The 20,062-nt window shown below is 35.3% G+C and overlaps 1 protein-coding gene across 1 annotated transcript in view; it reads left to right on the plus strand.

The window, feature by feature from the left end:
- LOC150076856 (uncharacterized) overlaps positions 1–20,062 on the plus strand; it is a 227,007-nt gene that overhangs the window by 100,089 nt on the left and 106,856 nt on the right. The window contains exons 10-11 of the mRNA XM_090385702.1: positions 12,233–12,424; positions 19,473–19,545. Coding sequence (XP_090241828.1) covers positions 12,233–12,424; positions 19,473–19,545 — 265 coding nt within the window. The remainder of the gene's footprint in view (positions 1–12,232; positions 12,425–19,472; positions 19,546–20,062) is intronic.

Raw genomic sequence — 20,062 nt, forward strand, 5'->3', positions numbered from 1 at the left:
CACTGTTGTCTTCATTACTGATTGCATCAGTTTAATTTCCTGTTAATATCAGACAAGTGTTTAGACCCCTTTTGTCTAAACACTTGCCTGATATGATGTTTAAGTGTAAACATTCCATATGCGTTTGCATCAAGTGATCACCTCTCCCAAGTTATATTGTTTTTACTCATTACTTGAGCTTAAGCTATTTATACCCCTTTTGTTTTAAACCACTTAAACAACACAGGTAAAAGTTCACTTTCCATATGGAATTTTCTTCATTTCCCCTTAGTACATTTCTCAAGCTCACCCTTATTTTACAACAATTATTTCTAATTCAGTAATATTAAAATTTACAATTTTTACTGTTTCTGTGAATTATTTCTAATAAACATTAATATGTATTTTAAATTTTAATGTATTTTTTAATGCAATACTATATTTCATACTACACCTCAATGTCATTAGGTTTTTTTTTTTTTAAGTAAACATGTACTCTTACACTTCTTTTAATATAATTGGATATGTCCATCAGCCCCCATATACAGTCAGCCCTCGTATAACACATGTATGCACTGCACGAATTCAATCATACATGATTTATAAATAAGGATACGATGTTGCAAATAACACGAGCTGAATTTGCTTGTGCACGATTCGGCTTTGCATTTACAAGAAATGGCAGTCGAATGCGGCAGAATCACCCTAGCTGAATGCAACACTTACTGCATTGTTTACTCAGTTGCTCTATACACACTGTTTTATTTGTGCATATCAAGCATGCCTCTTCATTTTTGTGCAGTTGTGCTTCATTTTACTTTATACTTCATTATACTTTAAAAAAGTGTGAAAAGGAAGCATGCTGGTGAAGATACTGCAGATCCAGAGAGAAAAAGAAAATATTTTAAAACAATACGAAATTGTGAAATGCTTTGAGCAGAATGAAAGAACGTGATATTGTGCATGCTAAATGAGTTGAGAACAATTAGAAAGAATGCAGAGAAAATCAAAGCAGTTTTTATAGCAAGAACTACTCAAAGTATAACAAAATCCATTAGATCAAGACATAAAGAATTGGAAGAGATGGGACGTCTGTTATCTGTTTGGATAGAAGATCAAACAAAGAAGAGACCAAGAACAAGTTTGCATATGATAAAAGCAGAAGTATTAGCAATATTTTATTAGGTAATAATCATAATAAAATACATTAGTATTTTATTACGATTATTAATTGTGTTTGGTAATGTTTTGGTTATGAATGTGTGTTCAATCTTGAGTGGTTGGCACCTAACCCTATTTTTCCCGTAAGCCTGTTATTTATATTGTGCAAAGTCTCTAGGAACATAATCAATGGATGCTGCTCTTTGTGGGCTAATGTTATTAGTGGTGTCAAGCAGGGTTTGGTGTTGTCCCCATTGTTGTTTTGTATAAATATCAGTGATACTGATAAAGGAATATCCAACTTAATGTCAAAGTTTGCAGATGATACAGAGGTTGGCAGGGTTGTTAATAACAGTAATGGCAATATGCTGCTGCAACAGGATCTAGAAAATTTGGGCAGATGGGCTGAGAAGTGGGAACTGAAGTTTAACATTGACAAATGCAAAGTACTGCATATCGGTAGAAGTAATCCCAGAGAAATATATTAACTGTGTGGTACTACACTTAGGGTGGTAGAAAATGAAAAAGATCTGGAGGTAATTGTTCAGTCAGATATGAAGTTTTCTGAGCAATGCAGACAGGCTGCCAGAGCACGTCATGGGGTATTGTCAATGATATACAGGAATTTTGCTAGTAGGGAAAAGGAGGTGTTATCCCTTTGTATAAGGCAATGGTCAAGCCATGCCTTGAGTACTGCTGGTACAGGTGTGGCGGCCTCATTTTAGGAAGGATGTTGAGTTGCTTGAGCATGTACAGAGAAGGGCAACAAGATTGGTGAGGGGAACGAAGGGGTCCTCTCATCAAGGAAGGCTTAAGTTCTGCAAATTGCAGCTGCTGGAAACTAGGCACCTTGGAGGTGATCTGATTGAGGGGTATAAGGCCTTGAATATTCTGGTGGGATTCTTCCACTTGCTCAGATTATGAACCTGAGGGGGCATAAATTCAAATTGAGGAAAGACAGTTGTGGAATAGATGTGCCAAAATTTGCTTTTAGCCAGCGGGTGGTTAATTGTTGCTGGAGCAAACTTCCATCTTTTGTTGTAGAAGTTAATAGCTTAAATAAATTCAAGGAGGAACTGGACAAACTTTTAGAGGGAATGGATGTGTGAAATTTTTTTTTTTTTTTGTGCTGATGCTACATAAGCTCATATGCTTGCTTTCTTGCATCACATGCCTCCAATACTACTATAACAACTACCGTGTTATACAAGGACTGACTGTATCTTATTTACTTTTAGCTTCAACAGTTTCTCCTCCTCTCTTTCTTCACAGTTATCACAAAATCATTTAGCTCCCAGTTATAACTTAGCATTCTTATGGTATTCCCATTCTTAAAATCTTCCTTGGAGGTGAATGTAGATGCAAAATATTTATTTAATTTGCCAGTAACCTGTACAGAATCATCGATAGTTGATACCATTTCTATCTAGTGGGCCAATGTGGTGCATTCCTTTCCTCCTTGTGTTAACATAAGCAAAGAATTCTTTTACTATATTTCTTTTCCTTTGCATCCTTAGCCAAAGACTTTTCATAATCTTCCTTATATTGCCTAAAGCCCTTAGTTACTTGGCTGCAGACCAGTTTGTACTTATTGTAGGTTTCTGTGTTCCCTGGTTATTTTTAAACATACCATCCATTTTTTTCTCTGTACTAATCTCAGCACTTCATCTGACATTCATTTAAGGACTAAACCTTCAACACTATATATCCCTTGGTATAACTAGCTTAGTAGCTTCTGTAATTACTTCCCTGAATGCTTTCCATTTAGAATCAAAGTTGGTAACATTACCAGTTTGTCACACTGAATAAAATTTAAAATCTATCTAAGACTATTGTTAACACCTTTACAAAATCAAAATCCCTTTCCTTTACCATTGACAGTTATATCTTCAAGTAAATCTGACATCAATATATTATGATCACTGCCACCTAGTTTCTTTATCTGGAGATAGTTAATGCTTGAACAGTCACTGCTGATAATCAGATCAAGAGTATTGCTTTCTCTTGTTGCCTCTGTAATATGCTGCTGTAGAAAACAGTTATCTAGTAAATCTATAAGTCCTGCTACTGTGTGAGTGACCAATAAATTCCAATTACTATTTGGATATAAAAATTCCCATTATAAGACATTCTGATTTGCTGGTCTGTTCTGTATAATAGGTAAAACAGGAAGTCAATTAATCAAGTTCATTTGAAGCTAGATAGAAATTAGCCCGAGACACAATTATCCATTTATCCTATTTTAACCTATGGAGCTGAGGCCTAGGTAACAAATAATGGGATTGATTAAAAATTAGAATATTCAGAAATGAGAGTTTAAGAAAAATAAATTGAACTAACAGACAGAAGGAATAGCGAGTAAAAAAGTAAAGTAAAGTGCAGCCATTATCAACCCACTGCAGGATGGAAGCCTCCTCAACAATTCATGCTGAGGGAAATGGACCATAATCTGCCACGCTGGTCCAGTGCGGGTTGGCAGATTGACCGTATTCAGCAGTCAGGGGCTTGAACCCCGGTCTACTCAAAGAGCGTGTGCTACTGCACTCTCGCTCCTGCTCCTGCCCACTCGGCTACGGAGGCCGGTTAGCGGACCATGTCATAAATGAAGAAATAGGAAAAATTCTTTAATTAGGTAACAATTATCTAATCTGAGGTAAATAAAGAAAAACTTAAGATGGTACATGAATGTAGAAAGAATGGGAGAAGCAAAAAAAAAAAATTAGCTAGATGGATATTTGAAGCTAAAATAATTGGTAATAAATAGGGTTTGGATTTTTATGTATTATCATATTCATTTTCCATTTACATAAAGGCATGAAACTTAGTGTGTCCATGTTACCTGGTCTGAGGATCGTAAATAAGCGTGTTTCTTATTTCATCATATTGGTCATAATTTAAAAAAAATATATGAAATATCATATTTAATAGTATATTAAAGACCATGTAACATGGACACTTAGTGTGTCCATGTTACGTGGTCTTAGGATCGTAAATAAGCGTGTTTCTAATTTCATATTTCATCATATTAGGTCATAATTTTAAAAAAATATATGAAATATCATATTTAATAGCATATTTTATACTTGTTAACATAAAACTTTCATATTTTGTCTTACGATAATCAACACATTATTTATAAAATTGATTTAAAATATATTTCTAAAAAACCGTGGGAATTTACATTTAATCATTTCACATTCCAGCGTTGGCAGGCAAGAGTGGCTAAATCCCAAAGTTATTTTGTTGGCTCTTTAGTCACAACCACACCGTAGTGTCAATTTAGCTATAATTTAAAACTTTACAGTAGTTTTGCCTTATACCGAGTTCAATGAATTATTCGTTCAACTTATTTTATACAGTAGAAACCTCAGCTGTTGGCGAAATGAAGCCAAAATCGAGCAAAATTGAGCTTTTTAGAAAACGGATTTCTTTTGTAGAAGAGTCTAAAGACACATACCAAACGGATGGAAAAATAATATATTGCAATGCTGCATGCATGCAATAAAGGGATACAGAAATTAATTAATAAATATAATATCGGTGTAGATACACCATAGATAACTCTTAAAGAACAACTATGATAGTAGCGTGAAAGGCATCATTTCTTCTGTATCTCATATTGTGCTGTTCCTTCACAACGAGTTGCTTATGTATTGCACTACCTCGAATAAGTAACGCTTCACTAATAGAGAAGACTATTGTTAGTTATTCTCAGTGAGTACCATCACCCAGATGGCACCGTTTCAAAGCTAGTTGGCTTTTCATCGGTGGGTGGTAGTAAGACAAATAACAACAGTCTTCTCTATTAGTGAAACGTTACTTATTCGTGGTGGTGCAATACACGGGCAACTCATTTTGAAGGAAGAGAGCACAATATGAGATACTGACGAAATGATGCCTTTCACACTACTATCATAGTTGTTCTTTAAGAGTTATCTCTTGTGTATCTACACCAATATTATATAGAATCTTAAAACTTTTGAATATTATGCCTTGTTGCATTTAGTTTATTTAAGTAAATTAATTAATTACCTGGTAATAGATCTATCATAATTTTTATTTTTGGATGCTTCGATATATGGACATACCAAATTTAATTCTCATGCATATTTAGTTTTTTCATATAAATCGGAAAATAATAATAATTTTTATAAATACATTTTTAAAGTTCCATGCGCAAAAGTATCCCAATTACAACAGTATGACGTTACTGCTTTGCATGAAGCGAACGTAAGGAGAAGGAGAATTTCATGGGTGCGTACAACATGGCAGCTGTTTACTGCAGAAAACCAAAAAACACCAGATCCATTCTTTGCTGATTTATGCCAAGCAATGGTTGCCGCAAACATTCCATGGAACAAAGTGAACAATCCGGTCTTCAAAAGCTTCTTGGAAAAATACTGCTCCCGAAAAATTCCCGATGAATCAACGTTACAGAAAAATTACCTTGAGGACTGCTATAAATCAATATGCTCTCATTGATTTTATTAAATAATTTATTATTTAATAAAATCCAAAAGACTGAATGCTGTGTAGGCTATATTTTAATTAATTAATTTATTTATTTATTTACTTATTACTTGCAGTGTCTAAACAATATTCGCAAAGATATTGGAAGCAGCTGTGTAGGGTTCAGTTGATGAAACCACGGATTGTGAAGGATATACGGTAGCTAATTTTATTATTGGAAAGCTTGAGTCAGATGAACCATCTAAATCGTATCTCCTTGCATCAAAGGTTCTGGATAAAACTAATCGTGCAACTGTTGCTAGATTCACCTTTCACAGTGATGCACTGTATCATGGCAGCCAGTGCTATGTTGCCATTTTTGAATAAAGTCCCTCTGTACCGTTTTCTTTCCTTCATCATTTCTGTACCTCACGAGGTTCCTTTGATATGCTTTTCACATGTGCAAAATTTCCCAAGTTTTAGAGGATACAGCCATTGAAGGACTTCCTCTAGCTCCGAATGTGATTAAGGTGTTTAATTTTGTCCCGTCTCATCTTGTGATGTTGAGAGGTCCTCTGCTTACAAGCGAATATTAACAGGTGATAGAAGGAGATTAACTCCAAAACATTTGGAGTGAATACAGGTATCGCAATGCGATGGAAAGTACTTAGCAACTTAAGTGTTAGTAGTCTAGTACCTTAGCCTATACATTTTGGTTTTTGTATGTTTAAAAAAGAATATTTTAATGTTTATATTTCAAAAAAAAAAAAACTTGCAAATTGTGATATTTTCATTATATTACTTGTTAAAAATTTATATAACAAGTCGTACAACTTTAAAAGAATAAAAAAAAGTAAATATTATAATTTATAAGATACATAAGGGTAAATTATTTAGTCATATTTAAGGTCATATTTGGTTAAATTTAATGACATATTTTCATCATGTTTTGACATTTTTAAGGTCATAAAAATCATCCGAACCCTAGTAATAAAGAAGACAAGTTGGATAAATTGTTTAAAGCAGTGGCATTAGAAAGGAGAGAACTTACTCTAGTTAAGGCTAAAAATAGGATAGCTATTTGTTGTACTGCTATAGCAATATGTATGCTCTTTTCTTTGGATATAACAGAATATATTATTTTTGTTATGTTTTATTGGATCTTATTTTGCATGCCCTGAAAGCAAGTTGCAAAGAAGATTAAGATGGTATCAGCAAACTTTCACTTTCCAAAGTGCTTGGCTTTTTTATCCTTATAGTAGACATCTGATTTAAACTATGAGATTATTTATGCATAATGAGTGTGTCCTTCATTCCTCTTCCCTTCCCTGTCCACAGTTCCAGTGTTGGCATATATTATGAAATTTCTGTTATAAAAACACTGAGATAATCTGAGAGATAAAATCATGTGGATTTAAATCAAGTGACACTGGAGGAGTGCCAGTCCTTTGCCATAAACCTCAAGATAGTAGTTAAGAAACCAACATGTCAAAAGTTTCATCCAGGAACTCCTGGATAATACCATCTTCACTAGAAAACCAAACTTTGTTCATAATGTCAGGTTCTCAATCTAAGAGTGCATTAAATTCCACAGAAAACTGAATGTGCTGTTTCTTTGTATTTGGTGTTAGTGGCTGACAGCTGAATTTTTTAAGGATATGCAGAAAAATCACTTCAGTGATTTTTCTGAATCTTCCTTAATGTGATGAATCTTCCTTAATGTGCTGTAAGTCGTCCTCATCTGTTATGAAAGTTTATGAAAATTCTTCTAAGTTTCTGGTGAAAAAGATCATGCAGACCATCTTGATGGTTGGCATGCATGACCTTTCTTTTCATCTGAAACACTGCCCGCTCCCAAATTGATCCATAATCTCAACATTATTTGGTTTGTTGGTCCTTCATGCCCATTGAAATATTTCAGCAGAAATCCAGCAGAATGTACTACGCTGTGTAGTACAGGTAATCCCCGCTTAATGCTGATAATTCGTTCCAGAAAAACAGCGCTAAGTGAAGCGCTAAGCAAGCGCCGTATTCTTATAATGTAAGATATGTATTTGTGAGTTGCGGTGGTACAGACCACAACTCACAAATAATAAACTGTAGTGAAAAGACTCCAAATGTCGGTCAAAATATTTAATATTAAAAATCTGTACATATAAAATATTCTCCGTTACATATGTATATAATTATGTGGTAACTACATTATGCATCAAAATTAAACTTAAAATGCCAATTAAAATTATGAATCTATTAATCCGATGGCTGTCAAGTTTTCGTATCTTTGGTCGATTTTGGGTTGTACTTGGCCCTCTTCCTAGTAAACTAAAATGGGCTTTACTTTAAAATACTTGTAGTGTTACCACTCAACAATAAAGTCAACTGTAAAAACATGCCAGGCTTTGAAGCCTGGCATGTTTTTTTCTTCTTTCGATATGAAACTTCTTTTAGGCATTCGTTTCCAAAAAAAGTCCTGTTCCATCTATGTTAAAAACTTGTTGAGAAGTAGAACACCTCTCTTCAATAATTTTAAGTTCTTTTTTGAAAGTTTCGGCTCCTCCTTGATCTGCACTTAACGCTTCTCCCTGAATTTTAAATCTATCGAACCAGCCCTTACTAGTTTTAAATGGTTCCACTTTTTTTTTTTTTTCTTTTTTTTTTTAAGGTAAGCTTTCTTCAGATCATCATATAGGCTAATCACTTTTTATTTAATAATACAGTTGATTCCGGTTATTTGGGACACATCGGAACTAGTGCATTTTGGCCCAATTAAGCAGCTGCCCCAATTATCCGAAGTTTCACGTAAATAGTTAAAAATACAGTGAACCCCTGCTTTACAATTGGTTCACTATACAATCAAATCATCAAATCACGTTATGATGGACTCACTGTAGTAAAGTACCGTTCACTATACGATGTCATTGTGATCACATTTGTGAATGGAATTTTAATTCTATTAAACAGCGATTCAATTTAGTGAAAATAGGAAGAATATTATCCACAGGCTATAAAAGCAAAGGTATATTAAGCACAAATTTACCCTTTATTACCTACCCAATTAAAAAATTAAATGATAGGTGAAAATCAGAAGAATATATGTGATAATCGGAAGAATGTACGTGATAATCGGAATAATTAATATGTACTGTAATATGTAGTAGTAGTGGCATGTGATGCAAGAAAGTAAGTGTATGAGCTTTATGCAGCATCAGCCAAAAAAAAAAAATCACACTATTCCCTCCAAATGCCTGTCAAGTTCCTCCTTAAATTTATTTCACCTATCATCTTCCACAACGACAGATGGAAGTTTGTTCCAGCAATTAAGTACCCGCTGGATAAAGACAAATTTCCGCACATCTATTCTACATCTGTCTTTTCTTAATTTGAATATATGCTCCCTTAGGTGCGTAGCACACGCTTCTTGATTAGACCGGGGTTCGAGCCCATCACCACCAAATACGGAGGATGTGGAAAGGTCAGGGAATGACCACCGCATATTCCCGGAGCAATATGGTCTTAGTTGCTAATGCTTCTAAAAACCAAATAACAACAACAGCCCCCTTAGGTTCGTAATCTGAACAAGTGGAAGGTTCCCATCAGAATTCAGCGTGCTCAACCTCATTCATGTACATACTAACTAGTTCACATTTCTGTTCACTGACATTTGTGAGTGGAGGTTAAAATTTTAAACAGTAAAAAGATAAGCAATCAATAACAAAGAACACAGCACACACAAATTGCAAGTAACACAATACGCGCAAGTGAGAACGGAGTAACAGGTTACGAAGCTTTAAAAATAGATTCTGAAAATTAATTTTTTTATATGATTGAAGATTCCATGGAAGTGTAAGCACATTTCACCATAATAACACACAGAATTCCAACTGTCGATATTATCGCAAATTCAATAAGATCGAGTTTACTATCCATTTATGATAGATTGCGCTAACAGAAAAGCCCAATGAACAGGTGACTGCTAATTGTTTTTATTGTTTTATGGTTGTGACCACCAGAAATCCAGGTGCCTCCGTAGCCAAGTGGGCAGAGGCAGCAATGCGTAGCACACGCTTCTTGATTAGACCGGGGTTCGAGCCTGTGACCACCAAATACGGAGGATGCAGAAAGGTCAGGGAATGACCACCGCATAAACCCAGAGCAATATGGCCTTAGTTGCTAATGCTCCTAAAAACCAAATAATAACCAGAAATTCGACCGAACCACGTTGTGCGGTCGGAGACAATCATAGGGTAATCTCCAGTGCTGCGGTCCCTTGCTCCAATTAAACGGCATGTTGTCTCAATTAAGCGAAGTAAACCCTGGCTATTTTCTTGATTGGGTTCTGTTTTTTAAGATTTGTCCCAAATAAACGGCTGCCCCAATTAACCGGTGGCCAAAATAACCGGAATCCACTGAATTTAACTTAACAGAATTGTGCATTGGATAATATTATCTTCAATAAAATTTTTTAGAAGTCTCTCCATTTCAATTATAATAGCCGGCCTAGCAATAACCAATTTAGTTGCTTGCAGTGGAACAGCTGTCTTTCCTGCTGCTAAAATTAATTCTTTATTTTTTTATAATTGTTCTTACAGTCGAATCTGCCAGTCCTAAATGATTGCACGCATCCACTTGTTGTTGAACAGAATCAATTCGCTTCAAAACGTACAATTTAATTTTCAAATTCAGTCTTTTTCCTACTTTAGTAGGCTTCGTACTGTGTCCAGACATTGTTGCTTTTTAATTCTTATCTGCCATTATTCTTCTTCGGAAATATAACTGCATTGCATTAATTATTATACAATGTTTGAGTAAACTGTCCGTTACCTAACACTGTACTGAGTGATGACTAGACTTCGGATAAATGCATATAACGCAAATATTACAAGCAATATAATTGATCATTTTTTAAAATGTTGATTTCGGAACTACGTAACAAGCCACCGTACTGCAATTAAATTAGTGTGGAACAAAATTTCACTGAGCGTGGGAAACTTTTTAATGCTATTTGGCTATTCATTTTCAAGCTATCGACTACATCAGATGAAATGTTTACATTAAACATGCCGAAAATTTAATCTGTATGCTGGTAAAAGAGCAGTGTAGTGAGTTGTGACAGCATTAGAGTGAGATATGGGTTATAATATAAGAACAGCATTATAGCGAATCAGCGTAGAGCGAACCACGTTATAACGAGGGCCTGCTGTATTCCTTAACAGAAAACACTTTCCGCTCAGTGCTGTATGCTGTCATTTTCTTCATGTCAGACAATTCAATTTTTCCAACCAAATCTGCAAACCTTTCTCTGTAGATTAAGGTTGTTGGTGTGAAAAATTTGAAGCTTGTGAAACTGCAAAGAAAACAAATAGTACGTTGAATAGAAAAATCACTATGTATGTGTATGTATATATAATTTTTATTATTATTTTTTTCTCATGCAGTTTCCCTCTATTTTCATTTCGGTTGTATGCTAGTCAGACAGCTTTGAATTATTCACTATTTGGATCTGAACGAATAATTTCGACTGAATGATACCCATATTGCTATCAGACACAATTATGTGTTAGGAGGTCATCAGTGCCTTATCCCCGAGGAGATAAAATATGATGACTAGTGGTTGCTTTCTTTGTTTTCTATGATTTTTATATTTTAGTTTCTTTTCATTGTAAGATATCATTTACTTCACCCTTCCCCCATTCTTCTCAATTACACAAGCATACATTAATTAGCTTAGCTACTTAAACGTTTCCCTGTGTTGATGTCTTATTCTCTGTGTTGGAAGTTTCAGTTTATTTTCTGAGCAACTGCTATTATATAGAGTCCCGTAGGCAGGATTTATGAGTTTCTGGATTTTGTCAAAAATTTATCTTATTTTAAGCATATTTCTGATTAGTGTCCTGTAAGCAATTATTATATTTATTCTTCGGGTACATGCCAGAGTATGTAATACCCCCAGGATCATGAAACATACTTTAATGTTGTTTTAAGTCTGTGGTACTGAGATAATATATGCAAACAGAGATCAACACATTATGAGATCAAGACCTTATGCTGCCATAAAAAATGCACAGTCTACTTTTAAGTGGTGTACTAGTATTGTAGGCTGCAATAAAACAAGATTGCTGGCTGTGGTGGCCATATCAAATATAAATTGAAAATTTATTTTATTTACATATTCTCCCTATCCCTCTTTTGGGATAGCTTATCTTAGTTTCAGTGTATGGTTTCTTTCATACACTGAAACTATTCCCCCCCCCCCCCAATGGACGATTACAACACACATTAAACTTATGTACAATCCAGTTATTCTACACAGAAGTGTTAATATTTGAAAGATAAAATTGAAGTTTCAGTTTAGATAAAATCCAGTATATTATGGGAATGGGAATTAGTGGTTGAATTGTACAAAAAAAGTAAAAGGGTTAAGAAAATCAATGCAAATTCAGTAAATAATTTAAAATATTTATGGGAAAATATGATTTGCTGCTTTTACTTTTTTTTTTTTTTTTTGTCATTATAAATCAGAAATAAGTCATTTCCAATCAAAAAATTATTCTATGTTTAGGAACTGCATATTTAAAAAAAAAAAAAACTTTTAAAAATTTTACTTTGTCTTATGATTGAGAAAAAGAACAGCATATTTTTTTAGGGCTTGTTAGAAGTCAGAAAAAAAGTTCCAGAAGGTCCAACCCCTCCAGATTTCCTTCACAGCAATATACCCGAACAAGGAGAAGAGGAGGAGGAAGAAGATGCTATTGCTAAACTTCGTGATGATATAGAAGAGTTAACACAAGGCAGTGCTCAGTTAGAAAGTGAAAGAGATGTCCTGTGGGCTGAAAAGGTGAAGAAAAAAAGGTTCTTTTTCTTTTAAGTTTATATTTTTATTGGGTTTTGTAATTTTTATATTGATAGTGTATAATAAATTAATATTGTCAGCTTTTTTTTTTTTTTTTTTCTGGAATATCAGCTTCCCAAAGTGGGAAGTAGAGCCTTGCACAGGTACATTGTATTATATCCACAGTAACAGCCAAACCTACCCTTCATTGACGTATTATTAATCAATATTAATTAATTTTAGTGTTAATATTGAAATGTATGTTGAAATATACATTGAATATTTCAATGTATATTGAAATATATAATGCATTATATAATGCACAAAATTTTTGAAAAAAATTTAAAAAAAGGAATGAAAATATATTCATAATATATATTGAGATATTCGTAACATGTACAGAGACAGGACATTAACAGTTTCTGAGCTCAGCCCTGTTCGTCTTTCTTAGATTAGGATTTTAGCTACGGAAAATACTTTTGCTTGTTGCACTGTTGACATTAGTGGCAAGAATTAAATCTCTCTGTTCTCTTGCAGAGAGGAAGAATTAAACTTGACAAAGACCAGACAAGACTGTATACTCTAAAACATCACCTGCTGTATTAACCCATGTGAACTTTATAATTTATGCAGATCACTTGATCAGACAAAATTATGATTGCTATTCACAATTTTCCAATTCACAATTTTCACATTTGCCATTTAAATTATGCAGTAATTTTGAATTTCTTGCAGTGAATGCCATCCAAAAATGTAAGCATTCTCTTAAGCTGTTTTTTTTTAGGAAACTTTTAATAGTGTTTGTACCAAAAGGTTTCATTTTTAGTGTAGATTCAATTCTGCAGCACTGCAGAATTGGAAATTGAATCAACAAACTTCATGATCAGAAATGCAGTATCACTTTAAATACTAATACACTATAAAAATAATAGCAACAACAACAAGATTAGTGAATGGAACCCTTTGTTCCATTCACTAATCTTGTTGCCCCTCTCTCTACTTGTTCCAACAGTTCTACATCTTTCTTAAAATGAGGCCTCCAGACCTGTATGCAGTACTAAGGTGTGGCCTGACCATTGCCTTATACAAGGGGATAATCACCTCCTTATCCCTGCTACCAAAAATTCCTGTATATCATTGACAAGACACTATGAGCTACTCCTGCAGACTGTCTGCATTGCTCAGAAAATGTCATATCTGCCTGCACAATTACCCCCAGCTCCTTTTCACTCTCTACCTCTGTCAGTGTAGTACCACACAGTTGATACATTACTCTATGGTTACTGCTTCCCACATGTAGTACTTTACATTTGTCAATGTTAAACTTCAGTTGCCACCTCTCAGCCCATCTGCTCAACTTTTGTAGATCCTGTTGCAGCAGCATACTGTCATTAGTGTCATTAACAACCGTGCCGACCTTCATATTGTCTGCAGACTTGGACATTAAGCTTGATATACCATCATCAATATCATTAATGAATATAGAAAACAACAACAATGGACCCAACACTGAACCCTGGGCGACTCCACTAATAACATTAGTCCACGAAGAGCAGTGTCCATTGATTACCACTCTCTGTGTTCTTCCACTCAACCATCCTTTTGTCCATAGCAGCAATTTGCCTTCAATGCCACACTGCTCCAATTCGTGCAGCAGTCTTCCATGTGCAACAGTATCAACAGATCCAAATATATGATATCAAAATTATTCTTTGCATCCAGTTCCTTTGTGACCACATCATAGTATCCAATCAAATTGGTCAGACAAGACTTCCCCTTAACAAACCCATGCTGTGTCCAAGCTATAACTGAAGTCTTGTCCAGATGATCCTGCAATGCTTCTTTTACCAGTGCCTACATTAATTTCCCTGGAATAGAAGTTAAACTAACAGGTCTGTAATTACCTGTGTCTCCCTTTGATCATATTGGGGTCACATTTCCAGTCCATGGGTACCCCCCTGAGTCCAAGGAAGCTGTTATAATTATGGCTAAGGGTTTGCTTACTTCCTTTGCTGCCTCCTTTAATATAACTGGGTAGATTCCATCCATCCCATGTGCCTTTCTTATTTTTATCTTCAACAATTTCTCCTCCACGTTACTCTCGGTTATTATAAGATTATCTAGCTTACTGCCAGAATTCACATTACACAATAAAATACAACAAACACCAAATAATTTAGAAAATAATATTACTGAGAAAATATTAATATAATTTTTATTAATTAATTATAATATTAATGTTTGGTATCACTGTATTAAATTATTTCCATTCAAAAACAAACCCATCAGACCAGCAATCTTCAAATTTTTTTTTTTTTTTTTTAATGAAAACCCCAAACACGAAAGGTATCAAAACCTATAGTACTTAGTACCATGCATGGGTTGAAGGAGAAGTATAGGGGGAGGTGGATGCCGGAAACTTTGCTCTAGAGACTAGCATTAGCATTAGTAGAGGCATATGATGCAAGAAAGCAAGCTTATTCAGCATCAGCCAAAAAAAAAAAAAAAAACACACACACCACTCCCATTTCACCCCTCCGTTCGTTCGAAATACCTGTCCAGTTGAGCTTTAAATTTGTTTAGGCTATCAACTTCAACAACAAGTGATGGAAGTCGGTTCCACCAACCAACCACCCGCTGGCCAAAGGCAAATTTCCGTACATCTATCCGACATCTGTCCTTCCTCAATTTGAATTTATGCCCTCTGAGGTGATTATTCTGAGCAAGATGAAGAATCCCATTGGCATTGAGCATGCTCAAACCATTCAAAGCCTTATACACCTCTATCAGATCACCTCGCTGGTGCCTAGTCTCCAGACTCTGTAATTTGCAAAACTTAAGCCTTTCTTCGTAAGAGCAACCTTTTGTTCCATTCACTAATCTTGTTGCCCTTCTCTGTACCCGTTCCAGCAGCTCTACATCCTTCTTGAAATGAGGCCTCCAGACCTGTATACAGTACTCAAGATGTGGCCTAACCATTGCCTTATACAAGGGAATAATCACCTCCTTATTCCTGCTAGAAAAATTCCTGTATATCATTGACAAGACACCATGAGCTACTCTTGCAGCTCGTCTGCACTGCTCAGAGAACTTCATATCTGCCTGCACAATTACCCCCAGGTCCTTTTCATTCTCCACCACTGTCAGTGTAGTACCGCAGAGTTGATACGTTGCTCTGGGGTTACTGTTTCCCATATGTAGTACTTTACATTTGTCATGTAAAGTACTACATAACATGGGTTTCTAAACTAACAACTAAACATGGGTTTCACCACTTCAAGCCTCCAATAAGCAAAGTGGTTGTATTTCACCGGTTGATGAAAGTCATCTACCACCTGAGATCTAATCTATTTGGAATACTCTGTCCAAGTATGGAGACCTCACCTAAAAAAAGACATTCAGCTTCTCAAAAGGGTCCAAAGCCAGGCAGCCCATATGGTGTGATCTGCAAAAGGTTGACCATATAAAGAAAGACTTTGATTGGGCTACAGAGTTTGGCAGCCAAGCAACTTAGAGAGGACCTAATTTAGGTTTGTAAGGCTCTGAGAGGGGATAATAAAATGAAGGAAGCTAAAATTTTCACTGTTATAAATGATTGTAACCTTCTCAGCAATTATTAAACCAAATCATACAGAGGCATTATCTTGGCAAGAAACTATGAATGCTATCCTTGATGAGATCACTCATCAGGATTATTCATTCTGAATGTACAGTGCAAACTGATATGTAATGCAACATTTAATGTATGCAGGTTCCTCAAATGAGGATCCATTTAAAGCATATGAAGTCTCTGATGCAATCTGTTCCATGTGGGATGGTAAATGTCTGGAGTTAGATCTAGTTTGAGGTTTCAATCCTCAGTAGAATTTGGAGGTTGAGGCCATGGCTTATCACCAATATCATGAACTCCTCTCTAAACGCTGGCTGTTTCCCAGAGCCATCGAAGCTGATAAACTTAAATTTTGCTAAAATCTCCGAACAAACTCGCGGAAGCACCAACATCATATCGCCATCGTACTTCTCCCCATTTTAGGGAAAGTACTAGAGAAGCTAATTGTATCAAGATATAAAAATTATTATACTTGCAGTAACTTATCTGTTCTTTTCAATTTGGTTTCACTAAGGGCAGGTGTACTACGGACGCAATCAGTGCAGCAATAAATACTGCTTCTGTTTCAAATTCTAAATACGTCCTCGGTCTTTTCATAGAATTCAAAGGGGCCTTTGTGACACCCTGTGGTGGGAAAGTGTTCTGGCGAGGTTCCTGGAGGCTGGGGTCTCAGCTGCTTTGTACCGGTTGGCTATAGATTATTTCAGCAACAGATACCTTGTCATCTCCTTGGGCATTTGCTTGGTCATGAGACCGGTTACTTGTGGCTGCCCTCAAGGATCCGTACTTGGTCCAGTATGTTGGAACATGGTCCTTGATGGATGGCTAGCTTCTGATCAATGCAATGTTCATAAGATTGCCTACACAAATGACCCGTCCCTTTTGATTATGGGAAACTCAAGATTAGAGCTAGAGCAAAAATCAAATAACATCTTGGATGACCTTAACTCATGGTGCAATGTGCACAAACTAGTTATTTTGGTTCTCAAAACAAAACAACTTCTTCTTAAGGGCAACTTAAATCTAAACAGAGACCGCCTGTTCTTAAACTTAATAATCAAAGCATCAAACTAGAAAGAACATACATTACTCCAAGATATTGGAGTAATGATCAAACATTACTCCAATATCTTGGAGTAATGTTTGATCATAAACTCTCTTTCATTCAACATGTAAAGTATATTTTGAAGAAGATTAAGGCTTTAACAGGGAAAATACTTAAAATTTGTAAAAACGTTTGGGATATAAAATCAAGTACATTAAAGCTATACTATAAAAGTTTATTTTTGCCTATCATATGCTATGCGGCAGATGCATGGGGCTTTAGAGTGGTTAATAGCATGGTGAAAAAATATCTCATCCAATCTCAGCGTTTTTTCCTTCTTGCCACCTCCAGAGCGTGTAGAACTGTTTCTACTGTTGCTCTGCAGATTCAGAATGACCGAATACCTATTTACTATGAAGTAATACTGCAGTATCTATTATATCACTGAAGAAGGGATTCCCCAGCTAATATTGGTAACTATACATTAAACATGGATTTATCTGAAAAGGAGGATGTTGCTAGATTAAGATCTGAGTTTATGAGAAACTGGCAATTGGAATGGAATGCTGCTCTTTTGGGCAAGGTTACATATAGTTTTATTCCTAATGTCTTTAAATACACTAAGCAGTTAAAATGGTTTTGTCCCGGCTTAAATGTCACATTTATGATTACAGGTCATGGGAGTATAAACTCCAAAATAAATGCACTTGGATTGTCCGCATCGCCTCTCTGCCCTTGTGGAACTGTTGAGATGGTCGATCATTTAATCCTAGAATGTAACCACTATTTAGATGTTAGAAATCAGCTACAGATTGTGACAAATTTATATAGTCCACTGATTTTCCATGGTTGGTGGAAACAAGGAAGAATTTCTTGTATTTCTCCGATTTTGCTGTTAGTTAATTAAATATTAATCCTTAATAGGGTGTTACACCAAAGAGTTTATAAGGTTTCCTTGGCTCTGAGTTTCACTGAGTCTTTTATTGTAAGTTGTTCGTAAGAACTGTTTTTGAAAATTTAAATCTTGTGTTTATGAGAGGTTAATGGCTGTGTCTTATAGGAAAATAAGTCCTGTTAATGATATACATTTATATATATCAAATTTTAATGACTATGCACAAGACCAAAAGGTATTGAATTTCAGGGAACTTCGTTCTAAAAGATAGTGTCGAAAACACTGTTTTCTTGCTGTTGACATTTATTGTGAATATTTTCTTTCTTTCTTTTTTTTTCTTTTGAAGACATATGGCTGTTAATGTTACTTCCTGTCTACAGACTGTAGACTTGTATATAATTTTAGGCTTGTATATAATTTTCATTGATACTGTTTTGTTGCTAGCTTTGCAGCTCTGTTCAAATATGTCTAAGTATCTTTAGATTAGAGTTTAAATGTAATAGAATATAGTTCACTATACACTATTTCTTTTTACTGTTGTAAACTTTTCTCTTCTATTTCAGGGGATGTCTTCTTCTCCTTATCTTCTATCCAACTTTCCCATCCATTTCCTTCCAATCCCCATAGTTCTCATTCTTATCTCCACTTTCTTTCCCTAAACACCTTGGGGCTCCCAGGCTTGCCTGATAGCTCCAGTAAGTGTCTCTGGTAATGAAGTTGTCCCTGGCATGCCTTCTCATGGCCAAGGTTGGGAGTCCGGAGGCAGGGGATCAGGTGTTTCCCTGGCTGCGATGTTGCCAGGTGCCAGCACTCAACGTAACACCACACATACTTACACACCTACATACACACACTTGCCCTCCTTGGCTTTTTGCCTTTTCAGATGCTACAGTGGTATATAGGGGAACCCTGGAGACCACAATTAAAACAAACACACCTTGTTATAAATGATTCCAGAATCATGAATAGGAGCCATGAATTCATATTAGTATTAGTAGTGGCAAATGATGCAAAGAAGCAAGTTTATAAAGCTTCAGCCAAAAAAAAAAAAAAAAATTTCTCATATTACCTGTCCCCTCCAATCATTTGTCTAATTCTTATTGAATTTATTCAAACTACCCACTTCCACAACATCAGATGGAAGTTTGGTCCAACAATCAACCACCAGCTGGCTGAAGGCAAACTTCCACACATCTATCCTTCCTCGGTTTGAATTTATGTCCCCTCATGTGTGTAGTCCAAGCAAAAGGGAAAATCCAATTACCATGGAGCTCACTCAATCCATTCAAGGCATTAAACACAAGGCATTAATCAGATAACTTTGCAGATGCCTAGTTTCCAGATGCTGCAGTTTGCAGAACTGAAGCCTTTCTTGGTCAGTTATGTGCATACAGTACCCACTGATTTAAAATTTAATTTCCAAAATTATATTTTCAAACTATATAGGTTGCTTCTCAATATAGCTTAATAATTTTATCGTTTTCCATTATTTTTTCCAATAAAGGAAGGACTAATTCAAGAGGCACAAACTTTAAGAATATTAAATGAAGAACTCGAACAGAAAATAATGGATTTAGGTAAGTCATTAGCTACTGTTGGCTCTTGCATAAACTCTGATATGTCTAACTTTTTTTTTTTTTTGTTTAACAGAGTATGTATAGATATGTAGCAGAGGAATGAAAGGCAAGCAAGAATAAAATAAAGTGGTAAGTAGGAAAAAATGAAAAAAATAGGTGTGGCAGAAGGTGGGAAGGAGGATAGAGAAAAATGGAAAGAAAAAAAGAGGATTCAAAAACAAATGACAATAATGAGGTGGTATGGTAAATATTGCATGGCTGCATGCACTAAATTTGTTGTCAAGTTGTTCAATCAAGCATGTATTGACAACAGCTGAAAGTCATGGCCTGATGGAACAGAAGTAACTCTTAAGTTGAGAGGATGATAGAAGATACTTGTTGACATTAGACTTGAATGTCTGTAAGAAATTCAAAGTCTAATGTTACCAAGTTAGAAGCTTGTTTCGGAAATTGGAATTTAAAGTGACAAATAAGAAAATTTCAGAAATTTAAAGTGATAAATAAGGAAATTTCAAGT

Source organism: Mastigoproctus giganteus, chromosome 12 (genome assembly GCF_048544385.1).
Source record: "Mastigoproctus giganteus isolate SK-2022 chromosome 12, ASM4854438v1, whole genome shotgun sequence".
Lineage (NCBI taxonomy): Eukaryota > Metazoa > Arthropoda > Arachnida > Uropygi > Thelyphonidae > Mastigoproctus > Mastigoproctus giganteus.